This window comes from Hipposideros armiger, unplaced genomic scaffold (genome assembly GCF_001890085.2).
Source record: "Hipposideros armiger isolate ML-2016 unplaced genomic scaffold, ASM189008v1 scaffold_92, whole genome shotgun sequence".
Classification (NCBI taxonomy): domain Eukaryota; kingdom Metazoa; phylum Chordata; class Mammalia; order Chiroptera; family Hipposideridae; genus Hipposideros; species Hipposideros armiger.
In genome coordinates, this window is record NW_017731442.1 from 1,260,379 (window position 1) to 1,274,543 (window position 14,165).

Sequence of the window (14,165 nt, forward strand, 5' to 3'; positions counted from 1 at the left end):
GGATATAATGATAAATCTATGGTAATATAATATTATCATAAGGTAATAGTCTCCTGTGTTAGGATTCCTGTATGTATCAGGTATTGGGGGAGGCAGGAATCAATTCACAAAACTCTTTCTTTCCAGTAACTGCACAATCATTTGCTTCATTTCCAGCATACCATCATTGATTGTGCTATATCCACCACTGTGCCAGCAGCTGTGGAAAAACAGAAAATCCAGAGAAAGAGAAACAGACCCCAAATCCCAGCCCCAACACCTATAATGTGGGCAGCGGGGAGATGTTGCTGTTCGGCCAGGAAAATGATCCAAGGGTTGGCTACGAGACCTAGTAGGTAAAGTTGCTCTAGATGACAAATTAAGAAGAATGCTCCGGCCCGCCAAGTGGCTCAGTTGGTTAAGCGCTCGGACGGGCAAAGGCGGTGACAAAGGAGTTGGCATCCAGATTCCAGTTAACAAAGGTGCAGCAACACAGCTTCTGGGATCTCTTCCACGAAATGGAAAAGATTTCTTTCCTGAGGGCTGACGACAAGATCGTTTGCTTCGGGCTTTCCCCCATTTCCCTCTCCCCGCCCCCCCTGCCCCTTTACTAGCGCCTCAAGCCTGGGTCTGGGAATGCTGGCTAGGACCCGAAAGGGAGGGGGGAGGCAGCCGTCCCAGAGCGCCCAACTCTGACGTGCCTGACTTCGCTGGAGTTCTGGCGTGTCTGGGCCTCCAGGAATACCGGTGCAGGGCCCCCCACCCCAGCGAGGCTGGACTCGGTGGAGCCCGCGTAGAGCAGCCCCCAGGGACGCGGCCCGGGGCAGAGCGCCCCCAGGCCTCAGCCTCTCTTAGAGGGACCAGGCTGCGGGTGAGGGGTCGGGGATCTTGGAGCTGCGGGGCAGGTGCTCCGGAAGCTAGGCTGCAAAGCGCCGGCGGAGGCGCTCCGGGCGTGGGCGGGGGCGGGGCCGGCGGCGCTGGGGTTAATGTCTGCTCCGCCCCGGCCGCGCTGACTCAGTTTCACCAGAAACTAGGGGGAGGAGGTGGCCGGTCCTCACCGCTCCGGGTACCTGGGCGGAAGCGGCCGCTGGAGCCGCGCAGGAAGTAGGGACCGGAACCTCGACAGACCCGGCCCCACCCCACTCACCTGCGCAGGTAACCGGGGCCTTGGAGGCGGAGCGGGCTCGGAGCATGTTTGGTGCTTTGTTCTGTGCTCCAGCGTGTGACCGGAAAAGTGACCTCCTTAGCCATCCATCGGGCCGTGGGTCTGGCGGCCGGGTCACCGGAGCTTGCGTGGGGGCGGGTGAGGGGGGGGGTGTTGGGCCTGCGTGCCCCTCTTCACTCCCGGGGTGCTGCTTGCTCCCCAGCCCTCCCCTTCACTTCCTCCGGGTCGGCCCGCCTCCCTTGAAATCTCCCCGGCTGATCCGGTTCCCCGGCTGATTCCGTGTGTCTCCTCCTCCGTCCCCTCCTCTCAGGTCGCAAGCACCCTTGGAGCCCAGAGGCCCGCACTGTGAAGGTGACTCCCGCGGGGAGGAGGGCGACGGCCCCTGGGAGGACGATGGCTGGCGTCCGCCTCTCCCAAACCTACTTCCCAGCGGTCGCTGTGTGGCTCCTGTGCGCGCTCGGCCTCCCGGACACCGCCGCCGGCCCGCCGCCCACGCCCCCCGCGCTGTCAGCTGAAGCCTCCTGCCTGGACCGCTTTACCCCGGGGGTACCCGCCTTCGTGCTCGACACCGATGCCTCGATCCGCAACGGGGCCACCTTCCTGGGTTCCCCAACTGTGCGCCGCGGCCGGGACTGCGTGCGCGCCTGCTGCACTACCCAGAACTGCAACCTGGCGCTGGTGGAGCTGCAGCCCAACGGCGGGGAGGACGCTGTCGCCTCCTGCTTCCTCATCAACTGCCTCTACGATCAGAACTTCGTGTGCAAGTTCGCTCCCAGGGAGGGCTTCATCAACTACCTCACGCGGGAGGTTTACCGCTCCTACCGCGAGCTGCGGACCCAGGGCTTTGGAGGTAAGGAGAGGATGCGGGGATGGATGGGTTTGGGGAGACTCAGGAAAAGGGCTGGTTATGGAGTCCTGGGGGGAGGCGAGCATCAGAAAAGGGTTCATTGAGAAGAGTCCCATTCTACCCTAATTCCTCCTTAGAAGTAGGTGGTATAAACAGTAAACAAAGGACAGGCTAGGTGAGTGGGGAGGGGTGACATCCTAAAGGCTAGACTCCCTCCTGAATTCAAGGTGCTGCGTGGGCTGGTGCTCTGGGATGTGTGTATGGGGTGGAGGAAGCAGCTCCTCAGAATTCCCAGCTTCTGGCTCTGACATGCTAAGTCAGGGAGTGAGCTCTATGGAGGTAAACAGGTGACTAGTAGGCACCACTGGACAAGTTCCATCTGAGGCCCCTGCAAATGAGCCTGGTGAAGGAGAGTCTCCGCTTCCACTGCTGGGGTTGGGACTGGTTAGCATCTCTCTGCACCCATTCCTCCACCTATTGATTGGACTTTGGTGGTCTGGGGAAAACTGCCAGACCCCAGAGACTAAAGAACAAGCTTAGTCTGAACTTGACCCAAAAGGGGAGGGGGCTGTGTTGTGGGCACAGTAGCCAGAGGCTCTGGGGTGGGGGTGAGGAGGGTTGCTGGTGAGTCAGCCCACTAGTGTATATACCTGGTAGGGGAGGGATGTCAGCTGTCCAGGCAGGTGTATGTGCACGTGAGCCAGGCAGGGCTGTCTCTCCCTGCCTAGGATCTGGTAGCCAAGCTGTCTATTCACCTTGTTTACTTCCCAGGATAAGAGTCAAGTGGGGTGGGGGGTGGGAGGGGCAGGGCTCCTCCTTCCTCTGGGACTAAGCAGTTAGCTGGGATCAGGGCCCCTCCAGAGACCTTTGTTCTCCATTCTCTCCACCTGCTGTCCTGGCCAGGTGGGGCTCTAGGGCAGGGATGGGTCACAACTGATAACCTCTGTTAGTACTTTACAGCTTACTGATTGCTGTGCCACTCAACCTCTCACTGAGGCCTCATGACAACCACCTCGAAAAAGATGCTATTAGTAGTCATTCCACTTTTCAGGTTAGGAAACTGTCACCCATGTTAAATCTGCCCAGGATATCGCTGCCCATAAATAGTAGATCTGGGATTCAACCCTAGGAGGGACCTCCAAAAGCCTTGTGCTATTTTTCACACAAGACCACCTTTCTGGAAGAAACCTGTCTCTGACCCAGGACAGCCCAGTGGGCTGACAGAATCAGAGACTGGGGAGCCCAAGGGCCAGGATTGGGCTGGGGCTGAGTCTGGAGGTGGTCTTTCTTAATTCTGGAAAGTGGAGAAGGGACCTTCCTCTCCAGCCTTTTCATAGGCCAGTTTCTCTCCCAGGTTAAGGGCCCACTCTTCTCCCTATCTATCCAGGAACAATCCTGGGTCTCTGAGAAGTGGGATGAGAATTCCAGGAGGGGGCACCACCTCCTGGCCTGGCTGGGCCACTGAGTCCCACTGGACCAGGGCCTGAGCCTGTTCCACAAGGAAGTAGCAGAGAGCGTAGGTGGTGACGACTCTAATTGACCTGTGCCCTTCCTGTGCTGACAGAAGCCCCGTGGGAGACCCACTCCCAGGCTGGTGCCTGAAACTCTGGGGTCTGGTCAGGGAGTTGAGCTGGGTGAGGCCACATGATCTTGGGACCAAACTTCCTCTTCTGGAAACCCTCCCTCATCCCGATTGGCCTTTTGGCACAAGACAGGGTGGAGTGGGGATTTCCTGGGCATTTAGGGAGCTGGGTAGGGCTTGAACAGGCCAATTTCATGGTGCTGCAGAGTTTTGCGGAGTCAGGGAAGCTGTGTGGTGTCAAGGAATCCATTCTCAGTTAAGTTCAGCTAAAGAAGTTGGATTTGGCTAAGAGCAGGATAAAGCCATTATGGCAGGCAAGATGGGCAGGTGCTCAGGGCTTCTAAACCTTTGATTCTTGTATTAGGTAAAGAAATCTTCCCCCGGGTGGGTTTGTTTGTTCCCCTTTCCCTGCCTGTGGCCAGGCCAGTCCAGTCCAGATTCCTGTGGCCTCCTGAGCACCCTGCTCCTTCCCCTTCTCCTGCCCTCCCCCTCTTTCTGTTGGAAGAGTAGCTTAGGAGGTGGAGTCTGTATTTGCCTGGAGATGTCCTGGGACTTGGCAGCTGGGGGAGGGGCTGGCTTTATTACTACTCTGGCCCTTTGCTCTCTTGGAGATGGGGAGAAGAGAGTGTGGTAGGGCAGGGCATCTGCCCCTTGCTCCTGGGCACTGGGGCTTGGAGAGGACCAGCTGTGTGGGGGTGGACATTTCTGATTTGGCCCAAAGTCTGACACATCACTCTGCCTGTCACTTCGGCCTTGGGGGCTGATGGGGCTAGCCTGTCTGTCTGCTAGTTAGATTGCCAAGTAGTGTGTCTTCTTTCCCCTTTCAGACAGCTGATTACTTCCTGAAACAGCAAGGAGGGAGTAATGGGCTCCTTCCAGCTCACTGGCCCCTTGGCTTTGTTTCTCAGAGTTCCCCTTAGGACTGACCCCTGTTGGCCCTCTCCTGATCTCCAGCCAAGCAGGGCATTGGTTCCAGACAAGCACTTTCCTTTCCTGATCTCCCAGTCTCATTTCTCCTCACCCCCTGGAATCCAGATCCCTTTATCTTATTCTTGTAGGCCTCTGCACCATTTGACATGTTTCTCTGTGGAAGCGCTCCCCTCCTGTCCTTTTGCTGTCGCTGTGTGTCCTGGTCTTCTCACCTCTGTGACCACCCTCTGTGAGTCTCCCATTGTATTTGCTTTCTCTGCCTCATCAAAGAGGAATCCCTGTGACTCAGCCTCCAACCAGCTTTTCTTATCTATTTACCTTCTCTTCTTCCTTTGAACTTCCTCTCATTTGGACACACCCTCTGTAGAGCCTCTGTGGAGGGCAGTTTGGCAATATCCATCAAAATTGTAAATGCATATAACCGCAACACAATTCCACTTGTTAGGAGTTCATTTTGCTGCTCTACTTATGCATGTGTTGAACAACTTACCAGCCAGTTGTTCACTGTAGCATTATTTAGGATAGCAAAGACTGGGAAAGATATCGATGTCTGTCAACACATCCTATAACTGGATACTGTGATGCGATTTTAACAATACTAATAAACCCTGAGGCAGCATGGTTCAATTCTTAGTAGGGAAGGGAAAGAGGGAAGGAGGGAGGGAGGGAAGAAAGGAAGGAAGGGAGGAAGGAAGGAAGGGAAGAAAGAAAGAAAGAAAAAAAAGAAGAAAGGGAGAGAAAGAAAGATCTAAAGCAAGAGGAGACCCGGGGACTGGTTTTAAATAAGTTATAAATTATGGTGTATTTATACAATGAGTACTATGCAGCCAAAAGAAAAGAAAAGAAAACTATGTGTTACTATGGAATTATTTTCAACATATATTGTGAGAAAAACAAGAACTAGCATGCTTATAATTCAGTACTATTTCTTTCTTGATATTCACACACATAAACTAGTAAGATTGGATGCCTCTGGAAAAAGGAACCTGGGGGTTAAGGAGAAGAAGGTACTTGATTCTCACTTCCTTTTTGTACTTTTTGAATTTTATATCATATATATGTATAACCTAAGCTAAAAACAAAAGCTCCAAGATTATAAAAGCAATCAAAATTAAACCTCTAAGCAGGTGGGTGACCTGCAGCATGGTGTTTTGGAGAGAAAATGAGTGGTGGAGTTAAACCAGGGTTCAAATCCCAGCTCTGCCATATAGAAACTGAATGACCCTGGGCAAGTCATTTAACCTCTCTGGTGTCATTTTTCCATTTGGAAAGAGGGGTGAGAATGCAGTTGTGGCCGGGTGGTTAGAAAGGCAGGCAATGTAGATCGGCGGTCAGCAACCTTTCTGTAAAGTTTCAAATAGAAAATATTTTAGGCTTTGTGGACCCTATAGTGTCTGTCGCAGCTACTCACTTCTGCTGTTGAAACGTGAAAGCAACCATCCACAGTATGTAACCGAACAAGCAAGGCTTGTTCAGACACAAATTTGAACTTTATATACTTTTCTCATGTCACAAAATAACTATTCTTTTGATTTTTTTTTCAACCATTTAAAAATATGCCAGGTGGTGGGCTGGATTTGTCCCGAGGGCCATCATTTGCCAACCCCTGATGTAGATGATGCAGGTAAAGAAAGTACCCAGCATGGTGCCGAGCACACATCCAACAAGTGGCAACTATGTTAATAATTATGATTCCAGGTCCCTCTCCAACCCTGGCCTCTCTGGAGCTCCCAGTGCACACCTCCCCTCTGCATGGTCTTCCCTCCCTCAAATTTAAATTCTCTGTGGCTGAACCCACACATTCCCTCTAGATCTGATTTCCCTTCTGCCTGTGGCCTGGCTTTTCCTCCCCATTCCCAGCACCCATCAGACACAGAAGCCTGAAGCATCTGCCCATCATTGTTGCTCACATCCTCCTTTCCATTCCTTTACCTGTCCCTTAATTCAAACCACTTCTGTTGCATCTGTCCTGACCTGCTGCACTGGTGTACTTGCCAGCCTCCTCGCTCCATAGAAATAACTCCAAACAGATGGGTGAACAGCTGCTGCCCCGAGCTCAGGTGTGCCCCTGCTACCCAGGCCCTTGGCCTCTGCCTTAGCACTCCTGGACCTCAATCATGCGTATAGGACATCAATGTCCAGTGCAGCCAGGGTTTCTAGGACTCTGTACCACTTCTCACACCCAGTGTCTGTCTCCTTCCTGTACCACCAGTTGTTAAATATTTGAATGTTATGCCTGCTGTGTCCACATGCCCTGGCCCAGCATTCAGGGCCCTTTGAGGTCTGTCCAGGCCAGCTGTTCTCCTTAATATCACCAAACCAACCCTGCAAATTCCCAGCCCCTTGCTTTAGCCCCTCATGTTTTCTGTTGTCATCAACAACACACAGCAAGCAAATAAAAACTCACAACCAAACAAATAAAAACAAAAATAAAAGAATTAAAAAAATCATTTCTCTCTTCTCCAGAAAACCTTTTCTTATTGCTGTCGTATGCCAGAGCTTTTCCCTTCTCTGAATGTCCCTGTCTTTATCCTGTACATGAACTGCACATCGCTTCATCTTGTTGGGTCTTTTCTCCCATGTTGCTTCATGTTGTTGGGTCTTACCTGCCCAATTAGACTGTAATCCCCTCAAAGACAGTATATTAATTTCCTATGGCTGCTATAACAAACTGTTACAAACTGGGTGACTTGAAACAATAGAAATTTATTGTCTCACAGTTCTGGAGGCCAGAAGCCTAAAATCAAGGTGTCAGCAGGGCCATGTTCCCTCTGAAGACCCCAGGGGAGAATCTATCCTTGCCTCTTCCAACTTCTGGTGGGTCCAGGCCTTCCTTGGCTTGTGGCTACATAACTCCAATTTCTGCCTCTGTCTTCACATGACCTGTTATTCCTTCACTCTATGTTTTCTTCCGTCTTTTATAAAGGCACTTGCTATATTGGATTTAGCACCTACCTAATCCAGGTTGGTCTCATGTGGACATGCTTAACTTGATTACTTCCGCAAAGACCCTTTTTCCAAATAAGGTCACATCACGAGTTCTAGAGTTTAGACATAGACATATATTTTGGGGGACCACCATTCAACCCATTACAAGCAAGGATCCTGCTTTGGGCTTGTTTCTCTCTCTAGCCCCTAACCCTAGACGAGAAGCCTCAGGCACAAGCACTGTCAGGTTGAGGGAGGGTGTGATTCTCTCATAACTGGAGGCCTAATCTGTCTGAGGTGGCCCAGGCACCCCTTCCTGTGGCCACTCACCCTGGGACACCACGACTTGCCACACTGCTACCTGGGAACTGTGTGCTTAAGGCCTCTGTCAGAAGCAGTTGGGGAGCAGAGAGTGGTGATGGGTGTTAATTACACATATAATCATTTGACTTTTCACAAATATTGTTAATTTAACTTTTTAAAGCAATTAGCACAAGACCTGCTTATTGCAGAAGACAGGAATAAGCCCCGCCCTCCCCAAATATATCCATGTTGTTTTTTTTTCCTAACTGGAATGAGATGTCATGTGTTATTCAGGAATTTGTTTTACAAAGTGAGTTTTACCACATAAAAATATCTTTGATATACCAATGACATAATATATCTAAATAAAGAGCAAGAAGATGGTTTAATTGTGGGCTCCCACCTGTACCCCGTGTTGGTTGTTGAGTCCTAGGTTGGTGTAGGTGTGGCCCATACTGCCTCCTGCCCCTGGGAGAAGTCTGGTGCATTCAGTGAGAGTTGACCTTACCTCACCTTTCCCCCAGGGTCCCGGATCCCCATGGTCTGGGCAGACATGGACTTGAAGGTACAGCCCCAGGAACCCCTGGTGCTGACGGGTGTGGAGAACACAGACTGGCACCTACTTCAGGGTGACACGGATGTCAGGGTAGAGGTGAGACACTAGCCTGGCTCCCTGACCCCACCTCAGCTCTCCAGGGCCCCCTTTCTTTTTGGGGCCATAGGCCAAGGTGGATGGAAGCTGAGGATACACTTAATATCAAGTCCCTCTGCTCTCCCTGGGGCTTGTGTGTCTGGGAGGGCCTGGGGCAGCCCAAGGACATCAGCGGGTCCCAGCCTAATGGCTACTCCTATGTATAGAGGACTGATCCGGACCAGGTGAAGCTGTGGGGACTCAAGGAAGGTACCTACCTGTTCCAGCTGACAGTGGCCGACTCAGACCAGCCAGGGAGCACAGCCAACATCACAGTCACCGTGCTGTCCACCAAGCAGACAGAAGGTGAGGGAGGGAGTGGGGAGGCAGCATCTGGAGCCACCTCGCTCTGTTGATTGGCCCTGTGAGCTCCCCTCACAAGCTTTCCTCCTTCTAGACTATTGCCTAGTACCCAAAAAGGTGGGCCGCTGCCGTGGTTCCTTCCCCCGCTGGTATTACGACCCCATAGAACTGATCTGCAAGAGTTTTGTGTATGGAGGTTGCTTGGGCAACAAGAACAATTACCTTCGGGAAGAAGAGTGCAAGCTAGCTTGCCACGATGTGCAAGGTGGGCCTTTGTGGGGCAGCTTTGGGACTCAGGTGACTTTCCCCCAGGGTGGGTGGTCTCTTCACGAGTCAGGGAGGTGGGAGTCCCCCATTCCCCGGCATCCCCATCAGCTCATCCCTGCTGGGGCCTGGCCCTGCCTCCTCTCACGTCTCTGTTTTCTCTTTCTCAGGCCCTTCCCTGGAAAGGCACAATCCAGGTGAGCTTTGTTCCTTCCCCTGTTCCCCTCACCCCTGCCAGGTCTCCAGCCCATATCATGTCCATGCCCCTGACCAAACTGCTTTTGCCCAACCCATTCCTACCTTCAAAGTATGTGGAAGGATCACAAGCACCCCACTCCTTGCAGCCCAGCATCTTCCTATCAGGATCTGCCCAATTTGTGTATAGAAGGCTCGGGGGTTGGGGGGTTGCGGGTTTTAGAAGGGGAACAGAGAATGTGTCATGATACTGTATTGGGGTAGAGAGGGCCAGGAAGATAGTGGACCCTTGGTACTTTCTGGCCTCTGCTGGAGCCTGACCTCACCTCCCACCCCGTTCTGCCCCATCCAGTGTGCTCTGGCACCTGTCATTCCACTGAGTTCCACTGCAGTGACGGCTGCTGCATCGACAGCTTCCTGGAGTGTGATGGCACTCCCGACTGCCCCGATGCCTCCGATGAGGCCACCTGTGAAAAATGTGAGGTCTGGGAGATGGAGGTGTGGTAGGCAGCAGATGGGGAGGTCCTGACCATTTACCCTGCACCCCGGGAGACCCTTGTTGGGCCTGTGACTCTGATCTTTCATCTTTGCAGATACCAGTGGCTTTGAGGAGCTCCAGAGCTTCCATTTCCCCAGTGACAAAGGTGAGATTTCTCCTCCCCCCGCCTCAGGTCCCCTGGATCAGGGTGGACGCTGTCACTGCCATCCTCACTCATCCCATCAACATGCCGAAAGGGCCTGCTGTGTGTGCCAGACTATGGGCAGAAAGCCACGGTGGACTCCCAGCCCTCTTCTTTGGCTCTATTTCCCAAGCATCAGTCACCCTCTTAACGCCTTCAGAAATTTAGCCATGTCCACATATCACTGAGATGGTATTTACTTAATATTTATTTATTTATCATTTTTTTAACTTAATGTATTAAAAAGGAAATTTCACATCACTGTCATAAGTGGAAAGCCACTATTACATGCCACAAACTGAGATTGACTATTAAATTAAATATAATAAAACAATTATGTAAATTTTAGCTGGACATTGTTGCTTGCCAGGGCTCAGACTCCAGCCACTTTTGTTAAAAAATAGACCCTCCGGTGCTAGAGAGAAAACCAAGACTGGACACAATCAGAAAAACTGAAAGAAGATTGAAAGAGAAATAGTTATGTGAGTCAGTGTAGTTTACTTCAGTGCCTAAGATTAATAATGTCCAGGATTTGTCTTCCTTACTTTCGGCAACACTACAGATGAAATAGATGTTTCTGGGGCCCCTGAGACCCTCCCTGAGTCACAGCTGTCCTCAGCATGACGTGGGTTGGGAGATGGAGGGCAGCAGCCATGTGGAGCCTGGTAGATGGTAGCAGGGAGGCCCCATGGATTCACTCACTCCTTCGCCTGCTCCTTTACCCCCCAGGGCACTGTGTGGACCTACCAGACACAGGCCTCTGCAAGGAGAGCATCTCACGCTGGTACTACAACCCCTTCAATGAACGCTGCGCCCGCTTTACCTATGGCGGTTGTTATGGCAACAAGAACAACTTTGAGGAGGAGCAGCAGTGTCTTGAGTCCTGTCATGGCATCTCCAGTGAGCAGGGCAGTGGGGGGATGGAAGATGGGGAGGGGAAAGGCTTAGCTGGAGCGCTCTGCTCTGTCCCAAGGTCTGGACTGGTCACACTGAATCTTCAGAGCATCCTCAGAGCACCTGAAATGGGGGTGGAAGAGGATGGCACTGGGGGGTCTGGGGCACTGGGGAGCAGCTGAGTCTCAGCCCTTAGTATTGACTTCTCTCTCCCCCATCACTTTGTAGAGAAGGATGTGTTTGGTCTTCGGCGGGAAAACCCCATTCCCAACGGAGGTAAGCCCTGGTCTGCCCTGTTACCAACGAGTAGGTATCAATTCATAGTTCAACTCCACACAATTAGCTGTGACTGCCTAAACCTGTGTTGACAAGGATCCTGAGGTTGGCTAGAGGGACAGTGTCACAATCAATAGTGATTCCTGCCATGTCAGGGGAGAGAAGCATAGTAAAGTACACGCTAGATGTTTGCTGTCAGTCCCAAGCTTTTCCCCCAAGCTACCTGCAAGTAGAGCCATTGGGAGCTGAGACTCGAGGCCCATCAGAATCCATCCCACTGAGCTCCCAATAGAGCCATTCAGCAGTTCATATGCTGGAGTCCTTCCACATGTGTCATCTATTTGACTTGGTCCTTTTGATCCCGAGTGGGAGGTGGGCATGAGAACTGAGTAGGCCCTGGGATCTCTTCATTCGGTCCTTTCTTCCCCCAGGCTCCATGGAGGTGGCCATTGCAGTGCTCCTGGCCACCTGCATTGTGGTAGTGGTTGCCATCCTGGGTTACTGCTTCTTCAAGAACCAGAGAAAAAGCTTTCACAGATACCGCCATGGCCACCGTCACCCCCCTCCCCCTACTCCTGCGAGCTCCACCGTCTCCACCACCGAGGACACGGAGCACCTGGTCTATAACCACACCACCCGACCCCTCTGAGCCTGGGGCTGCCTTGGCCGTTGGGCTTGGGGTTCTCGCCAGCTCTCACCTGGCCCTGCTTCCTCCTTGCCAAGACTGAGGCCTGGGCTGTGAAAGACTTTGGGACCAGACCCCTCCTGCCTGTTTCCAGGCCTACTCTGCCTCAAAAGCCAGGGTTCTAGCCACTTTTGGATGTGTCTCAGCTAAGCTCAGGCAACTTGTTCCTGAGGAGGCTCCAGTGTCTGAAAGGAACAGAAAACCTTACAGCCAGGACTCCCACACACAGATGGGCCTTCCTACCTAGGATTTCAGAGGAAGTTGGAATTTCGTTTCCAGGTTTAAAGCTGCCTGCCCCACACCATGGTGTTGGGAAGGGACCTGGGTGGTGTCAGAAGCTGGAGGCCCCAACCCTGTCCTCCAGAGCTACCCTTCCCACTCTGCACAGTCCAGAGCTGGGGAAAGGACCTCCCTATGTATTTTGTGCTGTACAGAGTTGCTTTTTGTTTATTTAATGCCGTGGGGGTGGATGAGAGGAGTGGAAGTGGCTATGTGGCCTGTGCTGCCTCTTCCGCTTCTCCCGAGAGTGAGCCCCAACTTGGCCTGGCACTGGGAGCCAGAGCTGCTCCATCTTCGCCGTACCCCCCAGGGCTCTCCAGCACCACACCCCACCTGCTCCCCTATTTCCCTCAGGCCCCATTCCACCCATAGTGTAATAAAATCGTTTGTTCTGTGAGGCTTCTGCCTCTGCTCTGTGGGCCAGCAGAGGGACAGAGCTGCTGGGGGGAGATGTGACTGCCCAGTCCAACCGGTTCAGGCTTTGGCCACCTTGTTCAGCAGGTTTTCCGACCCTTTCGAAACTGCCCCAACCCCTGAGGGTGGAGAGAAGTGCCAAGTTTGACCACCAGAGGGGAGGGGTGAGAGGGCCATGGAAGTAGGGGGCCCAGGGAAGCTGCAATGCTGCTGTGTAGTCTTGTTTCTTCCTTCCTGGTTTGATCCTGTCAACAAGCCTGTTTGGTAGCTGGGGCATCCTCACTGCAGTGCATAGTTGAGAATAGGGAGGGAGGGAACGCAGGCTTGAGCCCTGGTTCTTACCTCCACTCCCTTTGGTATGGGGTCTAGAGACAGGAGTCCTATTTGTCCCAAGTCACCACTGCCTTCCCTCCTCACCCAGGGAAGCCTTGGCTTCTTCACAGGAATGTAGCTGCTCCCCAGACTCTGAGCTCCTACCCAGGAGCCTTTAGTTGAGGTACGCCTCTCTCATCCCCACCCCTCTCTTGGAGCCACATTTTGGTGCCAAAAAAAAAAAAATGCTTTTAATTCATTTCTTCAACAAATTATCGTGCAAGGTATTGTCAAATTAGGTCTTGTCAAGCTAAGCACACAGGAAGCACTATGTAAGTGTTTTACATATCTCAAGTGAGTGCCTCAGCACACAACCTTATGATGAAGGTACTATGATCCCCATTTTACAAGTGAGGAAACTGACAGCAACATTGAGTTCCCAAGGTCTCCGAGCTGTTACAGGAGGACCAGATTCAAACCCTAACTGCAGAGGGTGCTAAAAGAAATGTATACGAGTAAACATTTTAAGAGGAAAAAAACGATTGAAACTGTAATAATATATACCAATAACAAAAGATGAATACCAGTTATGTGTATACTTTTTTTTGGCACCCCTGGTATAGTTCCAGAGTCTAGTCTTGTAAAAGTGATTGTGATAAGTGCTATACAGAAAAATAAAATGGCAAAGCGAGAGGTTGGGGGCTACTTTTTTTTTAAAGATTTTATTGGGGAATTGGGGGAGGGGAACAGCGCTGGGGAATAGACAAGTTGCTGTCCTTTTGTTCTTCAGTCTAGTTGTGGAGGACGTCGCTTCACTGGCCCATGTTGGTATTATTGCGCTCTTCCCCTGTGAGGCAATCAGTTTCCAGCCACTCACAGCGGCTCATGGCAGCTCATGCCAGCTGCCAGCCGCTCTCGGTAGCTCACTGCAGCCCCGCTGCAGCTTATGCCTTCGCTGGCAACTCACAGCAGCCCAGCTCCAGGTCTTTCACCATCTTAGCTGTAGAGGGCACAGCATCACTGGCCCTCATCTGAGATCCGAACCCCAGCCCTGCCTCATATCCGGCACCCCCAAGACAACTTTTAACCAACGCGCCACACGGCCGGCCCTGGGAGCTACTTTTTAAACGAGTACAACTGAGGTGAATATGCATGGGTCACAAACGTACAGCTCATTGAATTGAATTTCCTTAACTGCACACACCCAGGGGCAAGCACCCAGATTGAGAAGCAGACATTCCTACCACCCCAGGATGGGTCTTTTTTTTTTTTAAACTTTATTGGGGCAACAATTTGTTTTTTCCAGGACCCATCAGCTCCAAGTCAAGTTGTTGTCCTTCAATCTTAGTTGTGGAGGGCACAGCTCAGCTCCAAGTCCAGTCACCATTTTCAATCTAGTTGCGGGGGACACAGCCCACCATCCCATGCAGGAGTCGAA

The 14,165-nt window shown here is 52.0% G+C and overlaps 1 protein-coding gene across 4 annotated transcripts; it reads left to right on the forward strand.

Moving 5' to 3' along the window:
* The first annotated feature begins 1,141 nt into the window (after positions 1-1,141).
* Positions 1,142-13,420, forward strand: SPINT1 (serine peptidase inhibitor, Kunitz type 1). Of its 4 annotated transcripts, none has more exons than XM_019644980.1 (11): positions 1,142-1,282; positions 1,455-1,994; positions 8,259-8,386; positions 8,593-8,731; positions 8,823-8,993; positions 9,163-9,189; positions 9,540-9,665; positions 9,781-9,831; positions 10,597-10,776; positions 10,990-11,037; positions 11,469-13,420. In XM_019644980.1, exons 1-11 carry the CDS (start codon positions 1,171-1,173, stop codon positions 11,684-11,686), a joined length of 1,740 nt encoding a protein of 579 aa, XP_019500525.1. In that variant the 5' UTR covers positions 1,142-1,170; the 3' UTR covers positions 11,687-13,420. The 4 variants fall into 4 exon arrangements, with proteins under 4 accessions (XP_019500525.1, XP_019500527.1, XP_019500526.1 ...); XM_019644982.1 differs by having other exon boundaries at positions 10,597-10,767; XM_019644981.1 differs by having other exon boundaries at positions 9,163-9,183; positions 9,534-9,665.
* The last annotated feature ends 745 nt before the right edge of the window (positions 13,421-14,165 follow it).

Coding starts and splice junctions, on each gene's coding strand:
- SPINT1 (XM_019644980.1), top strand. CDS start 1,171: ATGTTTGGTGCTTTGTTCTGTGCTCCAGCGTGTGACCGGAAAAGTGAC. Junction 9,666..9,780: donor TGAGGCCACCTGTGAAAAAT/GTGAGGTCTGGG, acceptor TCATCTTTGCAG/ATACCAGTGGCTTTGAGGAG. Junction 9,832..10,596: donor CCATTTCCCCAGTGACAAAG/GTGAGATTTCTC, acceptor TTTACCCCCCAG/GGCACTGTGTGGACCTACCA.